At 39.9% G+C, this 17,808-nt stretch overlaps 1 protein-coding gene across 3 annotated transcripts in view; it reads left to right on the top strand.

Moving 5' to 3' along the window:
- LOC6588754 (tyrosine-protein kinase Btk29A) overlaps positions 1-17,808 on the top strand; it is a 57,915-nt gene that overhangs the window by 25,497 nt on the left and 14,610 nt on the right. Inside the window, exon 1 of one of the 3 annotated variants that reach the window (XM_026988332.1) lies at positions 13,574-13,793. The exons of the other annotated variants lie outside the window; for them this stretch is intronic. Within the exon in view, the coding sequence (XP_026844133.1) occupies positions 13,652-13,793 (142 nt within the window). The 5' untranslated portion in view covers positions 13,574-13,651. Of the gene's footprint in view, positions 1-13,573; positions 13,794-17,808 lie in introns of those variants that run through there. 3 annotated transcript variants of the gene reach the window in all.

The raw sequence follows: 17,808 nt of genomic DNA, 5'->3' as shown, positions 1-17,808 counted from the left end.
TTTAGGATGTATCTCGTACAGCAAAGTATCTGAAAGACGAAAGAGTTTCCTCTGTAATATGAAATATCTTGAAAATAGGTCTAAAACCAGTTTTATATTAGATAAAATTGATTATGTAGAACCACAAATCTCTAAAATAAAGGAAAGTCTCTTGAAGATTAACTATCAGGCAGATGAATCTAAAGAAAGAGGTTCATTCTTTAGCGAAGATAAAAAGAGGAGCCCACAAATACTATTTCCTAAAATGGATCATAAACAAATTATGAATTCCTCTCGTCTATAGGAAAGTATCTGTAAGATGCATCTTTTAGAGGAAAAGATATGTTGAAACATGAATCTAAGGAAACCCATAAACAAATTCCCTAAAGAAAGCAATAACAATAGTTTTATTGTACCATTTGCTTCAAGATTGTTCCAAAACATGCCCCTACAACACCTCTCGCTTTCATTTATTTTATAGATTTGTTTCCCGCTTTGGGAGGGGAGATCTTTTGGTGAAGATTGTGAATAAAATGAAGATCAAATGGGAACGGAATGCATAGAAAATTCCTTCTATGGTTCCGCCCATTATATCTCAATCCTCGCTTCCTTTGAGATCCCATTTTAAAGATTGTTCCATGAGTAAAATGCATTCTTCTCTTCCTGTATTGTAGATCCCATTAGATCCATATCGAAATTCTTTTGCTTGTCAACATTTGCTCTCTTTCCCCATTTGATAAACTGTCATAAATATTTTGATGTGGATGTGCCTGTGCCTGTGCCTGCCCCTGCTCCGCTTGAACCTTGACCCTTTAGGCAGCTGACAGTTGAATGGGAGAAGTTTTCCCATTTCGAAACGATTGTCTGCCCGCAGATGTCACACGAGTAATACAAATGTCTGGCTGATATTCTGATTGCTCATTTGTGTCATCAGATTAGATCCGACCCCCACCCTCAAGGGGTGCCAGAGTTCATGTGTGTGTGTGTGTGTGCCACAGAGTCCCCCACCATTCTGTGGCCCCTACAAACTCCCTTTGGGACATCAATTAGAGGCGTCACTTTAAATTGCCGTTAAGTCTGCCAATTTCGGCAAGTCATTCGGTGTTTCATGGTTCCTCCTGCAGGAGGAGGGAGGATCGAGAGATCTCTGGTACGGAACGGAAATAACAATAAAAATCAGGTCGCCTTCATCTTCATTTATCAGGCGATGGAAGACAATGAAAGTGGCCTGATGCCAAGCCATGCCCCTGGATGCGGGGGCTGGAGGGAGGCTGAGGATGGGGCAGCCAGCGTCTGGCTGGATGAGCCACAGAGATTGCGGGAGCTTGTCAGTTGCCGTTACAATAAATTAGTCTGTCAATTTTCTCTCTCGCTTTCGGTTATCATGCACATCCCCCACCCCCACCCCCACCCGCGATCCGCCCTCGTGCCTGCACTCGCGAATGCCACATCGAAATATTTCGGAAATTAATTATGCGCTTCTTCGGAGGAGGAATGGAATCCTTTCTTTCTTCGGCAGTTGGACTTTCGCCGCGTGCCAATGCATGTCGGGGGGGGGGCAAGGAAACTCCAACATGACTCGAAAATAACCTCAGGGAACTCCGAATCACTCCGAAAAAAGAGCAAGCGATGGGTTTAAATGCTTAAAGGTGAAAAAATAAACTTTAATTGGGGGATTTATATATTTTGGGTGATAATTCGCACTCCGAATTACTCCGAAAAGTAGATTTACTCCTAAATTTCTGAAATGTTAAGAGTAATAATTTTAAAATATCACCCACTGTCGTAGGTACTTCGGAAAAATTTACTCCGATTAAGTGAACTCCGAATTTTGTAGTTTTTAGCCTTTTAATTATATTATTTTCTGTTTTCTTTTAAAATTTGTTCTCTTAAATTCTCCGAAAAATATATTATTAAATTATATATTATTATAAAAATAATAATAATATTAATATTATAATATTAAATATATTATTGAGGCAGATAGTCCACGGATGTCTTGTAAGCCCTATCAAACCCTGAACTCCGAACTTTCATTTACTCCGAAAAGTTCCCGTAAACATTTGTACTCCGAAAAAGGCAACTTCTAAACTGAAGCCCTTTTTTAATTGCCTAAAACAACATAAATTGTGCTACATTTTTTTTTAATGTAATTGCAATTAAAATTTTACTCGGAAATAGTCTAAACTTCGTAATATTTTTAAAAATTTAATAACACTGGAACTTAAAACAACATCCATACAACATATAAAATCCTACAACAAATGAAAGAATCAAAGAAATCGACTGTAGTCTGTAATCTGTAATTCCAGTCCGAATGAACAAACAAATATAGCAATGAACCCGACAAAACTCAAACACAGAAAACTGCGGAGCACTCGAAAAATAATCATCCAAGACACCACACACACAAAAAGAAAGAAAAAGTGCCTTCGGAATAGCTGCAATTTAACGATGTCGTTGCTCTTTCACTCTCCAGACTCCTCCACTCCTCCTCGCCACTCCGCTCCACCGTTCTCCGTGCTGCGATTCGGTTCGGTTCAGTTTTTGATTTTTGGGGTTTGTTCTAATATTCCCGAAAATAAAGAAAAAACAAAGATTTATGGGTCTCTCGTTTTAAGTGCTTCAAAAATAGTTTCATGTTGTGATTATTATCTGGGACTCTGACTCCGACTCCGAAATGGGTTGAAAAAAAGTGAAGAAATGAAATTTTCTATTAACTTTAAACTTGAGTTTGGAGGTTTGTTTTTTTTTTTGGGTTGCACTTTACACCCCCCCAAATTGAAGAGGGGGGGGCGAGACAGAGACTTCCTTTGGACCAAAAAAAAAAAAAAAACTGGTTATGTCTCCTCCGAGTGTATCCGAAAAAGAAGCAAGTTCGATATTTAAGAGCGAAACCTGGAAAGAGAGGAAAAGAAGCTGAAGAAAACTGAAACTGGTTTTTATTTTGGCTTGCGCTTGGGCTTGCGTTTGGGCCAATTGTTTGAGGACTAGAGAAAACTGCTGCCTCCAAGAGGGGCAGGGCAGGGCAGGCACACGTGCAATGAACTTGCGCGCCTGCAAAAAACAGAAAAAACTAGGATGGATAGAAGTTGTTGCCCAAGCCCCCAGGCATTAAAGGAGTTCGCTGTGTCTTTTTCTCCTGATGATTTGATTAATTTCGCTATTAGAAGTGCAACTAGATGGTGTGCGTGTGGTGTGTGCGGTGTGCGGTGTCTTCTTGCCACCAAAAAATGTGCGTTCCACACGGGTGATTGACCATGAAAACAGATACCCGATTCCAGATTCCCGACTCCCGACTCCCGACTCCAATTTGGACACAAAGTCGCGGAGTTTGGACTCGGAGTCGGAGTCGGAGTCTCTCAATCTCGTTCCCGTTCTTAAAACGAAGACCTGAAAACGCGCCTTTGTGTCCAGGTTTTGTTCTTGTTTTCAGGCTGTGTGTGTTTTTTTTTTTTTTTGTGTTGCCTGCATCTTCGGTGGCAACTGCTGCTGCGACTGCTGTTGGGATCTGCTTTTGGCGGCTGGTTTCTCTGGTTCAAAACAAAACAGCAAAAAACAAAAAAAAAAAAACACGTAAGTTTTAGGCCGCCTTGCGTTGGCTTTTTACCCCCCGCTCGGTCATCCATCCATCCATCCTGGTGGGGCTGCCGCTCCCGCTCCCGCTGCCGCTGCTGCGGCTGCCCTGTTGCCATGATTAATGATGCGTTCTGTTGTGATTCGTTCTAAACGTGGGAAATCGGAGGCAGGCAGCAGCCAAGAAGCCCAAGCTTTTTCGAAAGGTTTGAACCCTGCCTTCTACCTTCTACCTTCCACATTTTACTCTTTTTTTGTGTGCCTTCTTTTGTTCAGTCAACCGCGCAATAATTATTTTTGGCCATATCTAGTTTTTGGATATCCCAAACAAATTCTCTAGCCAATTAATTTTGTTTGACAAGTGTTTGAGTTTCAAATAGAACAAAAAACATAAGAGTTTGTTATGTTAATCTTTGAAAGAAAAGGAAATTATGAAAGAATTTCTATGAATTCTATACAGGTTCTGCGTTCTCTAATTTCTTTGGCTGTTGATTAAAGGCTTTTTTAGTAACAGGTTGTGTGGATCCTGTTTATTGAGAGTTGATTGATTGGGTAAAAGATGTGGGACCAAGGTGAGGATTTCTTATAAATACTTAATATAACTAATGACTGATAAAGAGCTTGTAAATCTATAAAATTGGCATGAAAAAGGAATGGGACAAATGGAAATTTAGAGAAAGACAGAGAGATATCCGTCTTAGAGAGGTGATAGATCGAAAGATGTTTTATTACATGTTTAGCATTGGCAAATTTTTTCAGGTAATCGATTTGAATCAAGGCCACGGCACTGTTTTCCTAGAGATCTTTCACTGTGGATCTTAAGTTCGAAGGTGCTTTCGATCCTAGTTCCTCTTAAGTTCCTACTGCTTGAAGAACTGTTTACCTAGAGATCCTTCACTTATTATTTTTCCATCATTTCTAAACAGCTCTTAGAGAACTGTTTCTTCCTATGAAAGATATACACTGCAGAGATTTGACCATCAGAAGAAGGCATGGATTACCTTCATGTATTTACAGATTATCTATCAACATTTTCCAAAACATTTTTGGATCAATAATGATGGATTAAAGGATGGATTTCCGACTAGTTTTTTCTTGATTTACTTTTTTAGATATTTTTTTTTTTTCTTCTTTGAAGCAGGGTGTGGGCAGGGTGTTGTTGTGTTTTTTGTGTTGCTCCCAAAATGTTTTCCCAATTTGTGTCTTAAAATTAATATTAGCCGTCGCTTCTTTCGTCGTCTAACATCTCGCCCGCTCTTTTCCTCTCTCTATCCGTCTGTCTGTCTCTGTCTTGATTGCAACTCCATTTTGGCCGGCAGCCAAAAGATGCACACTGTCTTGCCACATCTCTGTTTGCCTCATGCCCCAATCTTTGCCTCCCAGTGCTGCCGCCTCTCCATCCCCATCTCCATCTCTTTCTTTCAACTTACACTCTCTCCTGCAAGCCATCTCCCTTGCACTTCCTTTGCACTCTGCCTTTGTGTTCTCCTCTATCTCTCTCCCTCTCTTGCCTTACCCGAAAAAAAAACAGCAACAAACAAAAATCTTGCTTCGCTGAGCGCACTTCCTCCTCCTGCTGCCATGCTGCTAAAAAGACTTTAAGCTTCAGAACTTTATTTGACGAAATGGCAAAAAAAAGCTTATTTACTAACCCGCGCTCTTTGGCTCTCCACCTCTCCGTCTTACTCTTACTCTTCCCCCACTCCTAGCTCTTCTTGCTGTAACTAATTTTCAAGCGATTCTAACTGTAATTGCGAGAGACGTTCCAGAGGGTGAGGTAGAGGGAGAGGGAGAGAGGCATGAGCGCACAAGTGCTCATTGATTTTGCTTAGGCTGCAGTCAACACCAAACACACACAATCACACACACAAACACAACATGCACTTGGTTATTCTTTTACACTGTGCTGCTGCTCCTCTCTCTGCTTCGATGCCCTCTCTCTCTCTGACCTTTTCGTGTGTTGTTTTACTACTTCACTCCCCACAGACTGCATGCTGGCAGTTGTTGTTGTGGCTGTGGCTGTGGTTGCTCTCTTTCTCTGTAGACATATGCTGCTTGCTCTCCGCCTCCAGAAAACGAGCCCAAGTCAACAGTCAAGGTATATGAATCTAAGGTAAGGCCCAAGCAGAGATCGCTCGCGGAATGTATTCTTTCACATAACCGAGGAGAGACTTTAGTAGGAGCCCAGTCTGAAATTGATTTAATATTGTCTTAACCAACGAATATTCTCTTCTCTGGGAATACCATACTCAAAGAGCCTTCCAGACTTGCCTTTTCCAAATACACCTTGAACAAACAGCTGCTCTCACTCTCTCTCTTTTGCTGCCAACAACTTCTTGAGCCAGCCACCGATCGCTCGGACGCCTGCGTCGTACTCCGATACTCAGTTTTGTTCAGTTTTCAGTTGCTTCAGAGTCGTTTTCGAGTGTACAACAAGGAACCCGGACCGTGGGCCCCTCTCTCGATACGATACGATACGATTCCATTTGTTGTTCTGTTCCGCCGCCTGTGTGTCGCGTGTGCCATCACTTAATACAAAACTCGCAAAATAATCCCCGAAATGTTTAGATGATTATTCTCCGAAAAATCCTCAAGTCATTTAAGTGGAAAAAATATATTTAAATAATTATCGTAATAGCGAAAATAAAAGCAAAAATACAAAAATTGTGTTTATGAGCAAAACGTGCGGCGGCAACAAAATGTAAATGTTCAAAGCAAAGTGAAGTTTCAATAAGTGGCAGAAGGGCTATTAAAACCCCCCCCCCCCCCCTCCCCTCACAAGTGCAAACCAACAAATAAATAAAACTACAAAATAAAGAAAAAAAAATGTAAATATATAGAAAAAAGAGTCGTACCATATTTGCAAGCAGTTTAAAGTCTGACTGAAGCGAGAGGAAAATACAGAAAGCAGAGCGAAGCTCATCTTCCAAAAAAAAAGATTCATTTCTAACAGTAAAAGTTGCTTATGTCACGACTTAAAGAAAGAGAGACAGCGCACACAGAGACAGAGAGAGAAAGATACCACCATCCCAACCATCCCATATATCATTTACTTGAAACGATCTGGCAACTCTCGCGTCTATCTGTCAGCCGTTAAGTAAAGTTGTTTAACTTGTTTCTTTTTTGTTTCTTTCTGTTTTTTTTTCTGTATTTTTTTGGCCATGCCACAGCAGTTTTTCTGCTTTTTTCTGTGCCGTGCTGCTTATCTTTTGCGCATTTTCTAACAGACTCCCTTTACCTTGCTCTTCCTCCCGAAAACAAAATATTCATTATATTTTTTACTTAATTAACTTGTCGAAAAAAACAAAAACAAAATATACTTTCCATGAGAACTTTTCTACAGGGCGATAGAAGACTTTCAAATGGTTTTTTGTGGATATTCTATTGTGTGTCTGAAATGTTGGAATAAATCAATGGAATGTAAATTTTTGATGGAAACGAAACGTTGGGCTAGGCACGTGTACTATATAGCGATTGATCTCTTTTAGACTTTTGAGTTGCTTTCTTCTCATAAAATATCTGTGAATGATGAAAGAATCAATGAAATTAATGAAAGTTGGGGACTTTTACTTGGAGATTTTGGGCACAGAATGAATGGTACATTTTAAGAAAATTAAGGCTAATGATGAAATAACTAAATAAATGATGAAATGCCACTGAAATATGCTCGCAAGATTGTCAAAAAAAAGGTTTCTTTTAAAAAATTGTTTAAGAAATAAATTAATTAAACTTAAAATTAATTTAAAATTTCTGAAATAGTTGAAAATTTAGTACGGTTTAAATTTGACTGAAAGTTTAAAGAATATGCGCCAGAATTAGTAACAGAATTAATGCAAAATAATATGCATTTATAGAAAAATAATGAAATATTCAAGAAAACTAAAGATTTAACAAAGAATAATTCAGGGAATGTTAATTTTTTGATGGCATCATTGTATTAGGGCACGTGGAATGGGTTAGATCTTCCTAGACATTATGATTGCCTTCTCCCTCTCCCTTACCTTGGGCATCTTCTCGCTCACACGAAACCAATTAGCGAACCCTTAAGGGCGGGCGCCTCTTCTCCGACTCCTAACGAACCTTAACGTATTTCAAAGTCGTTTTATGGTCTAAGAACTAACCCAAAGGAAGGTAAAGGTTCTCCATAGCAGGTAGCAGATCAGATCCTCAAAACGGATCTGTTTTTCGGGCTCTCTTCGGGTTCTGTTTTCGTTGTGTAATTCAATATTATTCTTCTTGTGGATAGAGACCATACGATCCTTGGAAGATATCTTTGTTCTGCCTCTGCAGGTTCGGTTCTGTTTCGGTTATTTGCTTTTCGAATTTCATTTGATTACGAATTGAATATACTATAGTATGTATGTATTTTTTGTTGGGTTTAGGTCACTTTGCGCTTTAGACAGAATTTCATTTGTCGGTTTGTCGGTTTGCTGTTTGGTTTTATGTTTTTTCTTTGTCATTTGTTTTGGCTCTGGCCACGTTCATGGCAAATGCTTAAGCCTGCTTATCACGTAACCCAACAACCAGCCAAACAGCTCTGAAAAACCTATGGAATAACACTCTTGACTCTCCGCGTCTTGTGTTGAGGGTTGACCGACGGATGGATGTATGGATGAGTGTTTTTGCTGGCAGAAGCCGGACTTTATAACGAGGGTTTATGTGGGTGTGGTAGCCATAAAGGAAGTACATATCAATCTTCATTCAGTTTTAGGTGATTTCTCATTGTTCATCGAATGATTCTGAAGCGTTTCCCTTTGTTTGCTGTTGAATATCCATTAGTTTTTATAGTTTTCTTAGTTCAAAGATCTTACAATTTTAATATTCCTTTAGTTTTCCATGAATTTTACACATATCTAAGCGGAAGATTCTTAGAAAATTGTTGTACATTTTTTCAGACTTATTTCATCATCATTATTATTTCTTAGAAGAAAATTGCCTAGCCCTACGTTATTCCTATGAAAGATCATTCAAATTTTATACATATTAAATATTATGAAAAGTTTTGAAGTTCCATTACATTTTGTTTGAAAAAAAGGTTGCTATTTCATCAGTACCGATCATTTCATTTCATTATTTTAATTTTTTCCCTTAGCTTTCAATGAAGAAGCATAAATTTTCATAAATTTATTGAAGAAAGCCTAAGTGAAAGAGTCTCAAAATGATTTAGGAATCATTCTTCATGGACTTTATATGATATTTATTATAATATCATAAATTCCCATTAGTATTTCTATGATATTTCCATAAAATGGGACGAAATAGGCCCAAGTACTTCCCATTAAAACTTCCCAAAAACCGTTCTGGACACACCTTTGATTTATAATATCTCTAAAGTTCCCTAAGACCTAGAATGATTAAAAAAATTGTAATGCTTTTACCACTCTGTTTTTTCCATGTTGCAATTGTTGGAATGGGAGTTATTTTCTAGATGTTGCTTCTAGTATTCGGGGGGGAGGCATACATACGAGTGTGTGTCACCCGTCGACCCCATTTACAATATGTACATATTTCCCAACATTGCACTCCACTTTTCCCTTTCCCTTCTCACATTTCTCCGTCTTATCAGGCGGGGCGGCCTCTTATCGCCGTCGTTTTGTGGCTTTTGTGTGGCTCCCAGGGCCATTAAAAAGTTCCGTTTCAAATTTCAATAGAAATCAATTCAAGAGCTCCACTCCACTCGTGTTCTCTTGACCCCTCCGTAAAGCTGTTTAAATCTTTTGTTTATATAGACACAAGCATTATTTTCTCCCTGGTGGACCTGGACCCCCATAAAAACTAATAAAAATAACAAACCAAAGCCCCATTAAAAGGTAGCTTGAAATTGTCATTAAAAAACTGAGAAATAACTGAGAAATAACCGAAGAACAAAAGAGTAAGAAACGAGAGGGAAGCGATAGAGAAAGATGGTCATAAAAATCTCACATATGGAGAGGTGCTGGAGAGGAGGGACATTAAATTTTTGTAACTCTGAAAAAATGTACGAAGAAGTAACTACCGGCCGTGTGGAGTCATAAATGTTTTTTGGATTACAAATATTTTGATGGCAGACGATTAAAGCAGTTAATTTTTGGTTGTGTTGTGTTGTACCCATCCAGTGTTTCATTCCTGGTATACGATTGAGATCGGATCCGTAAAACTTATTAAAACTGAATGTACATACACTGGAGAGAAAAAGATGTAACTTGGGGCGTGAGATGTCACTGGAAGTTGAAAAGTTTTAGAAGAATATTTACGGATTAGAGTGGGTTTTGGAGAAGCAGAAAGAAAGCTTTTAGGAAAGTATTTTTTTCTAAAACAAAGACATCTTTGTAGGGGTTTTTGTCACCTAAAATTTTCGGTTATTGTGTGTTTTAGAGGGTTTTTAGATGAGCTTTCAAATCGTTTAAACGTTTCTTTTAACACGATGAAGGGAACGTTTTTGTCGAGGCACAAGTAAATTTCCACTGCATATTTCGTATAAATACTCGAATGTCTTTTAGTTTCTTTAGAAAAGTTTTACAACAAGCATTAGTATTTTTTAAGTTTTTAGTAATGTATAAATACATTTTTTAGCCATTGCTTTTTTTAGATGGATATTTTTCATATCATTATTAGTTTAGGAATTAAAGAAAATTAGTATCAAAAACACGTTGGTCTTCCAGGAATTTTTGTTTTTTGGAAAATAATTTTCTCAGTGTGTATCTTTACCAAGAAGAAAAGTCCACATAAAAAAAGGAAAGATCCTAACAAATGAGCAAACAGTAAAATTGTGTACAAAATGAGAAGTACTTAAGAGAGGCCACAATGAGTGGCTGTGTGTGTTTGTGTGTGTGGCAGGTACCTAAGAGCGCGTTATCCATTATCCATGTTAATTATCGGCGGAGGTGGAGGAGAAGGAGCAGGGGCAGGAGCAGGAGCAGGAGAACAGGCCAAACCACTTGTGTGGTTCGGCGGGGTTTTTGCTTAATTTATAATGCAAAAGATGTTGCTTTTGCTGTTGCTGCTGCTGCACACAGAATCGATCCATAGGATCCTTCCTGGGTGCCTAACCTAACGGTTGTTGCAACCAAACAGAAACGACAAAAAAGGTTGCCTCTTCGAAGGTTGCAAATTCGAAACAAGTTTTACCGATCGTTCCCTCTCTCCCTCTCTTTCTGGTTGCTCTTTTTCGCAAACTGGTTGCCAGCGCGCACTCTTTTGCGTATTGCAAAAGACCCTCCCCCTGTCGCCCCGCCTCCCTTTGCACTTCGCTTTCGAGTACCGTTAGCAATTTGCCAAAAAGTAAATTGACTCGGGCTGAAAAAAAAGATTCAATTGCGGCTGCAGCGGCAGCGGCAGTGGCTCTCGTGTTGTTGTTCATAAAAATTGCATTTTTATGGTTGTTGTTTGGGGCACACCGCACACGGCACCGCACAGAGAGCGGGTCAAGGTCAGCTACGTGCCATTTCATTTCTCGAAAGATTTCGAACCGTACAAGAAGAAGCAAAACACGAGAGATAGAGAAAGAGAGGGAAGAAAAAAACATGACAAGCGAAAGCTCTTATCTTTCTCTTCCCTTTAGAAACTGCTTTGCTGCTTTGAGAATGAGCACCCTTTCCCTTTAGCACTGCTTTTCGGATGAGCATTCTACCTGTCGACCCTTCAGAACTGCTTTCTATCAGCTGCTGTTTCTTCAATTGCAAAAGATTTTTCTATTTCCCTTCGATAATTGACTCCCTCCTTATGCACTGCTTTGTGAATATCCGTTTCGTGTGCCATCATGGCACTGCTTGTTCCGTTGCAGAAGCTTTTCCCCTATATCCTGTATAGGACTGCTTTACCACTGCTGTATACTGCTGCTGAAGCTGCTTCTCTTTTCCTTCCAGAACTGCTTGGCTTCTAAAGAAGCGTCCACTTGTACCCTTTGAGCACTGCTTTACTGCTACTGTTGCTTTGGCTTCTCTTTCTTTTGTCGCTGCTGCTTGACCGCTTTAATTTATTTGGCGAATGTGCTTTGTTCACGCTTCTCCCTATTCACCCTTTCCCCCTGTTGTCTCTTTCGCTGGGCCCCTTACATTTACCTCTTTCGGAATCAGGTCAAAGCGGTTGCGCTTTCTTTCACTTTGCCACCGCCGCCACGCCCTGAACGGGGTTTGTTGTTGTTTTTTTTTTTGGCAGCTTTCCTTTCCGATCCCCTCGAGGCGCGGATCGCTCTCGCATCGTCTCTCATCTCCCGTTAAAGGGTCAGGCAAGGTCACATGCGATTTATTCAGATGTTTTACGGCCCATAAACAAACTTAAAAGGAAAACTGTTTAAGCTTTCAAGTAAAAGTTGAACTGTTTTCTGAGGCATTTTTGTGGCCTTTTATTTTGTTTGTTTTCAGAGTAGACTTTTAACACTTTAAAATGATTCGATTAACTAACGATGATTTTTATTGGGAGTTAAATATTTTCTAATAGATGTTTATAGCTGCGAAAAATCATGGAAAATTCAATAAAAATGGTGGAAAATATAAAAATAAAATCAAAAATACTGCAAAAATTTCAAAACTATAAAATGTGCATAAATATCGTCTATAAAGTTTTTCTGTTCAAGTATATATGGGTATATGTATTTAGTTAAATTTCTCCTTCTTGCATTATCCATCCTTATATCTAAATAATTTTTGCTAGATATTCCACCTACACTTGCTTAAAGCTTCATTACAACCAACGCAAGAAAATCCCCCAACTTCCACATTTCCGCACCTGATCTTTCCAATGGCACGGACGGATATTGCTGCTCCCAATTTCGATTGTAAATAGACCCCGAAATGCCACGCCTATTTTTGCGTAATTCCAAGCAAAGTCGGCAGCTGCAGATTGTCGTTAATCATTTTGAAAGTTCATTAGATTTTCGTCTCGGAATTGATGTTAATTATTGTACGCCGACTGCCTCTGCCACTGCCAACAGTTGCTACCAAAAAGAGACGCACAGAGACGTACAGTGGGGCTCAATGAACTGGCGATGCCTAGAGGTCTCTTCTCACTGCCCACGGGGTCTGCCACGGAGATTGTTGACTGTTTGTTTGGGTTTTTCAAAGGTGCGTTTCAAGGTTTGGTCGCAGCTGGAGATACGACGAGCAAACGAGTACTTCGACACTCAACACTCAACACTCATGAGTACTCGTCGTGCGATTCCTCTTCTAATTACGAGTATGTGTATTTGAAAAACCAAATGAAAATCAATGAAAATGATGTTCTATTTGGTTCAATGTCTTCTCTCCGTCATAAATCAATTTCTGGGCTACAGCCTTTGGATCCGAACATTAGCTTCTTTCGAACAATTACAATGAGCAAACAAAAAATCAATGAAGCTGATGATTGGAGACAATGATTGAGGGGGTTTAACCTCAACCGACTTTGGTTGCTGCTTCATCATCATCGATTAGCATTTTTGTTGCAACAGCAGACCCGCCATCAACGGAGGCAAGGCAGTCTTCAGATGCTGCAATCGAATCTCAATTTTGCAAGCAGTATTATTTTTTTCTCTCTTGAATTTTAAAGGGAATTATTCTGCAAGCCAGACACGTTTTTCTGTGGCATTAATATGCTTTTGATTTATGACAAGCAGTGCATCAAAGCACTTGATATTCTCCGATCAAAACAGGAATCAAATTTTTGGTTTTTTTTTTCTTTTGGTTGATTGATTGCTTTTTTCGCGGGGCAATTAAATCTATCGTCTGATGTGATGGACTCTTAAATAGTTGTTAGACTCGCGCTTCCGCAAACAACGAAAAAAAAATGTACTTGAGCAGAAGTAGCGCTCATTAAGTCTCAAAGTTAATGTATCTTACGGATATGATGTATCTGTATCGCTCTCTCGCTGTGTGTGTGTGTGTGTGACTCGAATTAGTGTACAACAAATATTAAAAAAAACTACGAAAAACCTCGCTTCGAATGACTTCAAACTGCTCTTGCAACAGGCCAACAAATCACGACACGGTCAATATCTAAACAAATTTGTATCTCTCCTTCCCAATGAAGTTCCGAATTGAAATAGAAAAAAGTTGAAGCCCGGAAAGAACCAGATCACTGGTGAAAAAGTGGCGTGAAAAGCGCCAGCTGTGTTTTTTCTTTCGTTCTTTGGATCCCACAAATGATTCCCTGCGTGAGTCTGGCCGAAACGAGCGTGATTGGCAACATGAAGGAGCGCGTCAAGGAAATGAAGGTGTTCGGGTGCCGCCTCAACTTTTGGAATCACATCGGTCACAGTCTGACCAGTTCCAAGGCCAAAGAAGGTAAATATCTCCCAAGAAATACTAACCCATGGTGGGGGGGGGGGGGGGGGGGGCCAATGTTTGCTTGGGCTTCCCCATGGAGTGTACAAATACCAGAGGCTATCCATAGATCGCGCGAAAAAAGAAGCGAAGATTTTACGATAAAAAGTAAATGGGAAACATTCATGGAAATCCCGCTAAATATTTGTTATTTTTTCCATACCAAATAGAGCGGCATTTCTGGGAGTATTTTGAGGGGAACTGAATCCAAAACTAAACTTCTAGAAGCCAAAATATATGATCGTATCTGATTGCAAGATACTCGTATTTCGTAAACATTTCCTAAAACTTCCTTAGGCTTTTGTTTACGCTTTGGATTCCGTAAACTTTCCAGAAAATCAATATAAACATTCAATTTTCTTATTGAAAAATTCCCAGGCGTATAAATTCCCTTCCCAGGCGTGTAAATTCCCTAGTCGGAAATGGAGTGCAAAAGTGTGTCAGTGCTTGTATAAACAGATCTTCAAAACTTCAGACCTAGGGCCACGTTTCTCTCTGGGATCCGCAAGGTCTTCAAGATCAATAATATATCTCTGATTAATGGATCCTAATAGATAGATTTGTGCAGGCAAAACGAAAGCTCATCGCGTATATAGATCTCCAGTCGATAAAAGCCAAATCATCTCTAAGAAGAGGCGTCTCCACCGATGGCAGACAGTCTTCCAAGCGAAGGCGCAGCATTTAGCGACAGTCTGCCGACTCCGCACCGACTCTGGCTCTCTCTCCTTCTCTGACAATTATCATGATTATATGGCCAGACAAAAAGAGAGATGGCAGCCAGGCAGACAGGCAAGAAGGCGGTTATTAGATGATCGTCAGGCAACAGACAAACTCGTAAGAGTTGGAGCAAAAGCAAAAGCAAAAGCAAGACACCATCTGCTGCGGCTGCTGCTGCGGCTGCTGCATGGAAGCCTGAGACGATGCCAGGCACACGATAAAAGCCAGAGAACAGAAAGGAAAGACAGCAATTGCATAATTGAAATCAATTAGCAGGCGGCGGCCAAGCCCCAAAGAACAAAAACAAAAAGAAAAACTTGCCCCATGATATCCGCACAGAGATGCAGCAGGCAGGCGTCTCGGCTCATCCACAATAAAAACTGAAAGTGCCAGGCGAAGGCAGCAAATTATTCTCATTCTCATTCCCGTTCTGGTTCTCTCTCTCTGTCGCTGTCGCTGTCGCTCTTTATCTCTTCAGGCAAATGCATCATCAATGGCAATCCTGAAATGAGGAAAAAGTCCATGACAGATGGGTTTGGCAATCATCGAATATTGTATGCCCTTCAGGTGTTGGAAATTTTCAAGAAGATTCATGAAATGAATGTGAGTCGGAAAGTGTGCAGCTTGGATTACCGTTTAATGAAGAGCCAGTTCGGTAGTGAATGCTAGGACCTACCAAAAGCAAAAAATTGCCTTTACATCTGGACCATGGGCCGATCTAAGGATCTAAAGACCAACGGAGAGAACGAGATTGTAGGCTCATAGTCCCTTCTGCTGCCATCATTCTACTGTCTTTCTGCGAGCGAATACCACAGGCAACAAATCGGATTTGGCTTTCAGGTTGAGGAGGTTCTAATGAAGTCAACGAATTCTAATGAAATTCTGCTCAAACTGGCATACAAACTATTTTCTTACATTAAATGGGGCTCATCTTTGGTATAACTTATCTTTTGGGATTAAATATACACATTTATGTTAATGAAATAATTACAATGAAATAATATGCCATGGGGCTTGTGCTTGCTCCGAGAAAAAGCCAGTGAAAAAGAGTGAAATACCCGAGAATGCAAAAACAAAGTACATGCGGTGTGCATGATCGAGATCGCTGTTTGACCCGCTGTTTGATCCCTGTAAAAACCCTTAGACGACGAATCTAAACCTCCCTAGAAACATTCTGCAATAATTTCTTCGTTGACTGTTGAGTGCTCCCAAAACTCAAAAAGCATTCTAAACTTTACAAATTTCTGCTCAAAATCGTTATACCCTTTGTTCTGAAAGAGAACCCATAAAAAAAAAGAAAGAATAGGCTTTCTGCCTAGCAATTTCATATGCAACGAATGACAGCAAGAAGACGAAGATTGAAAGATGCTCAATCATGCTGTATCATCCGTCACTCTTCCTCTCTCTCCCTCTCTCTCCCTTCTCTATTTTTCGACGCTTCTTTCTCTGTCTCTATTTAGACGCCCATTTTGAAGCGTTTTGTGTGCGTTTTCGAACGCTTGACTTTCGGTTTTACGCTGTTTTTGTCGCTGTGGCTTTGTGGCTTTGCTTTTGTTTTGCTTTTGCGTTTTAGCTGATTTTGCATGCCAAAAGTTGACAATAAAATTATTGCATTGTTGTATGTGTGGTTTGTGTTGCTGTTGTAGCCGTGTGCCTATTTATGGCCTTTACTTAACAATGACCACAAAAATTTGCAATTTGCATTTGCAATTTGAGCCCAAGAGGAGGTCGCTCTATACTATGTGCCTCTCTCTCTATCGTTCGTTCTCGCTCTCACCCATTCGCACTTTATTCGGACCCCCTGCCACATGCCACAAGCCACTTGTTGATTGTCGGCTACGAGCGGAGCGGCTTTTGTAGCTTTAAAGTTGAACAAAATCAATTGACCAGAAACATTCAATTTATTTTGTTCGGATTTTTGTATTTTTTTGTTGAATTTTCTGTGCATGTCAAGCTGCGTTTTAAACGCATTTGCAGGGAGTGTTATACGGATACCCTGTAGTGGGAGGGGTCTTTGTAGAGGGGTTTCGGGTTGTTGGAGGTTTTGATAATGAAAATTAAGGGAGATATGAATAATTATGTGAATTATAGAGTTGAATAAAGGAATATTCATAAAGATAACTAGATATTAAATAAATTATAGATCATGGATCTACAAAGCCACAGAATATTTTCCAGTAGAATGCAAGGAGTACAATCTCTGTGGCTGAATTAAATACAAAGCTAGAAAGCCACAAAAAGTAGCAGTGGAAGTCTCTGATCTTAGAAGAGATCTTAGAACTGATGTATTTCTTCTGAGAAAAGGATTTTTTTCAAGGGAAACAGGACTGATATTCTCAACCGCTAAAGGAATATAAATTTATATGGAAATAAATATGTATATCTATCTATAAAGAGAGATCGAGGTGCCCCTTTAAGATCAACAAATTTTCTTGCCCTAAGCCACTCTCCCTCAAACCCTTCACTTACAGGGTATAAGCACAGTGTAATCCCCCTAAGTAGAATCAACAGAATGCCGTGGGTTTCGTGCATGTGGAATCGAGTTAGATTGCCTGCCCCAATGACGTCACAGCAGCACAGATCGTGCCGCAATGCGAATTCACAGAAGCAATCGAGGCGCTTGACGCAGTTGTTAATTATTAATTATCATTAGTAGGAGCCTGAGACGGAGCACCTGTTACTAGCACAACTTAAGGGGGGGCTTAGTGTTAAAATGTGCCCATAAGCGAGTGGCTTACGAATACTTACGAATGACGCAAACGGAGAGCAGCAGACGCCACGAGTGATACGGAATTTCTGACGATTATCTACCTCTAAAAGCTAAATCGATGGGGTCTAAAAATGACAAGGTTTCTACTCAAAATTGGCAAATTGCCAGTCACACGTGATCGTGAACGTGAACGTGCGATGGAAACACTTTCCATTCGCGTGTGTGAATGTCCGCTTAATGGAAATGAAAATCTATTTTAAGTCGAAGTTTCAATCACAATTTGATGGGACTTCCATTTCCCATCCTACTTGGAGCAGCCTTCGAATGAAATTTTAACCAAAAAATGTCTACAAATCGGTAGCTAAAGTCCGCAAAAAGCCAATGGCACGTTCACGTTTCAGAGCTGTGGAGCTGGGAGCGGGGAGCCGATGGAAGGGGGGCGGGCGGACATTCAGTCGCCAAACCAGTTAAGCAGTTAAAAAGCAGTTGCAAAAAGCATATTTAAATAATGTGTGTATGGATATATTGTAAATTGTCTTTAAACTGAAA

Source organism: Drosophila persimilis, unplaced genomic scaffold (assembly GCF_003286085.1).
Source record: "Drosophila persimilis strain 14011-0111.01,24,50 unplaced genomic scaffold, DperRS2 tig00000191-arrow-pilon, whole genome shotgun sequence".
Lineage (NCBI taxonomy): Eukaryota > Metazoa > Arthropoda > Insecta > Diptera > Drosophilidae > Drosophila > Drosophila persimilis.
This window is presented reverse-complemented; position numbering and strand designations above follow the sequence as displayed.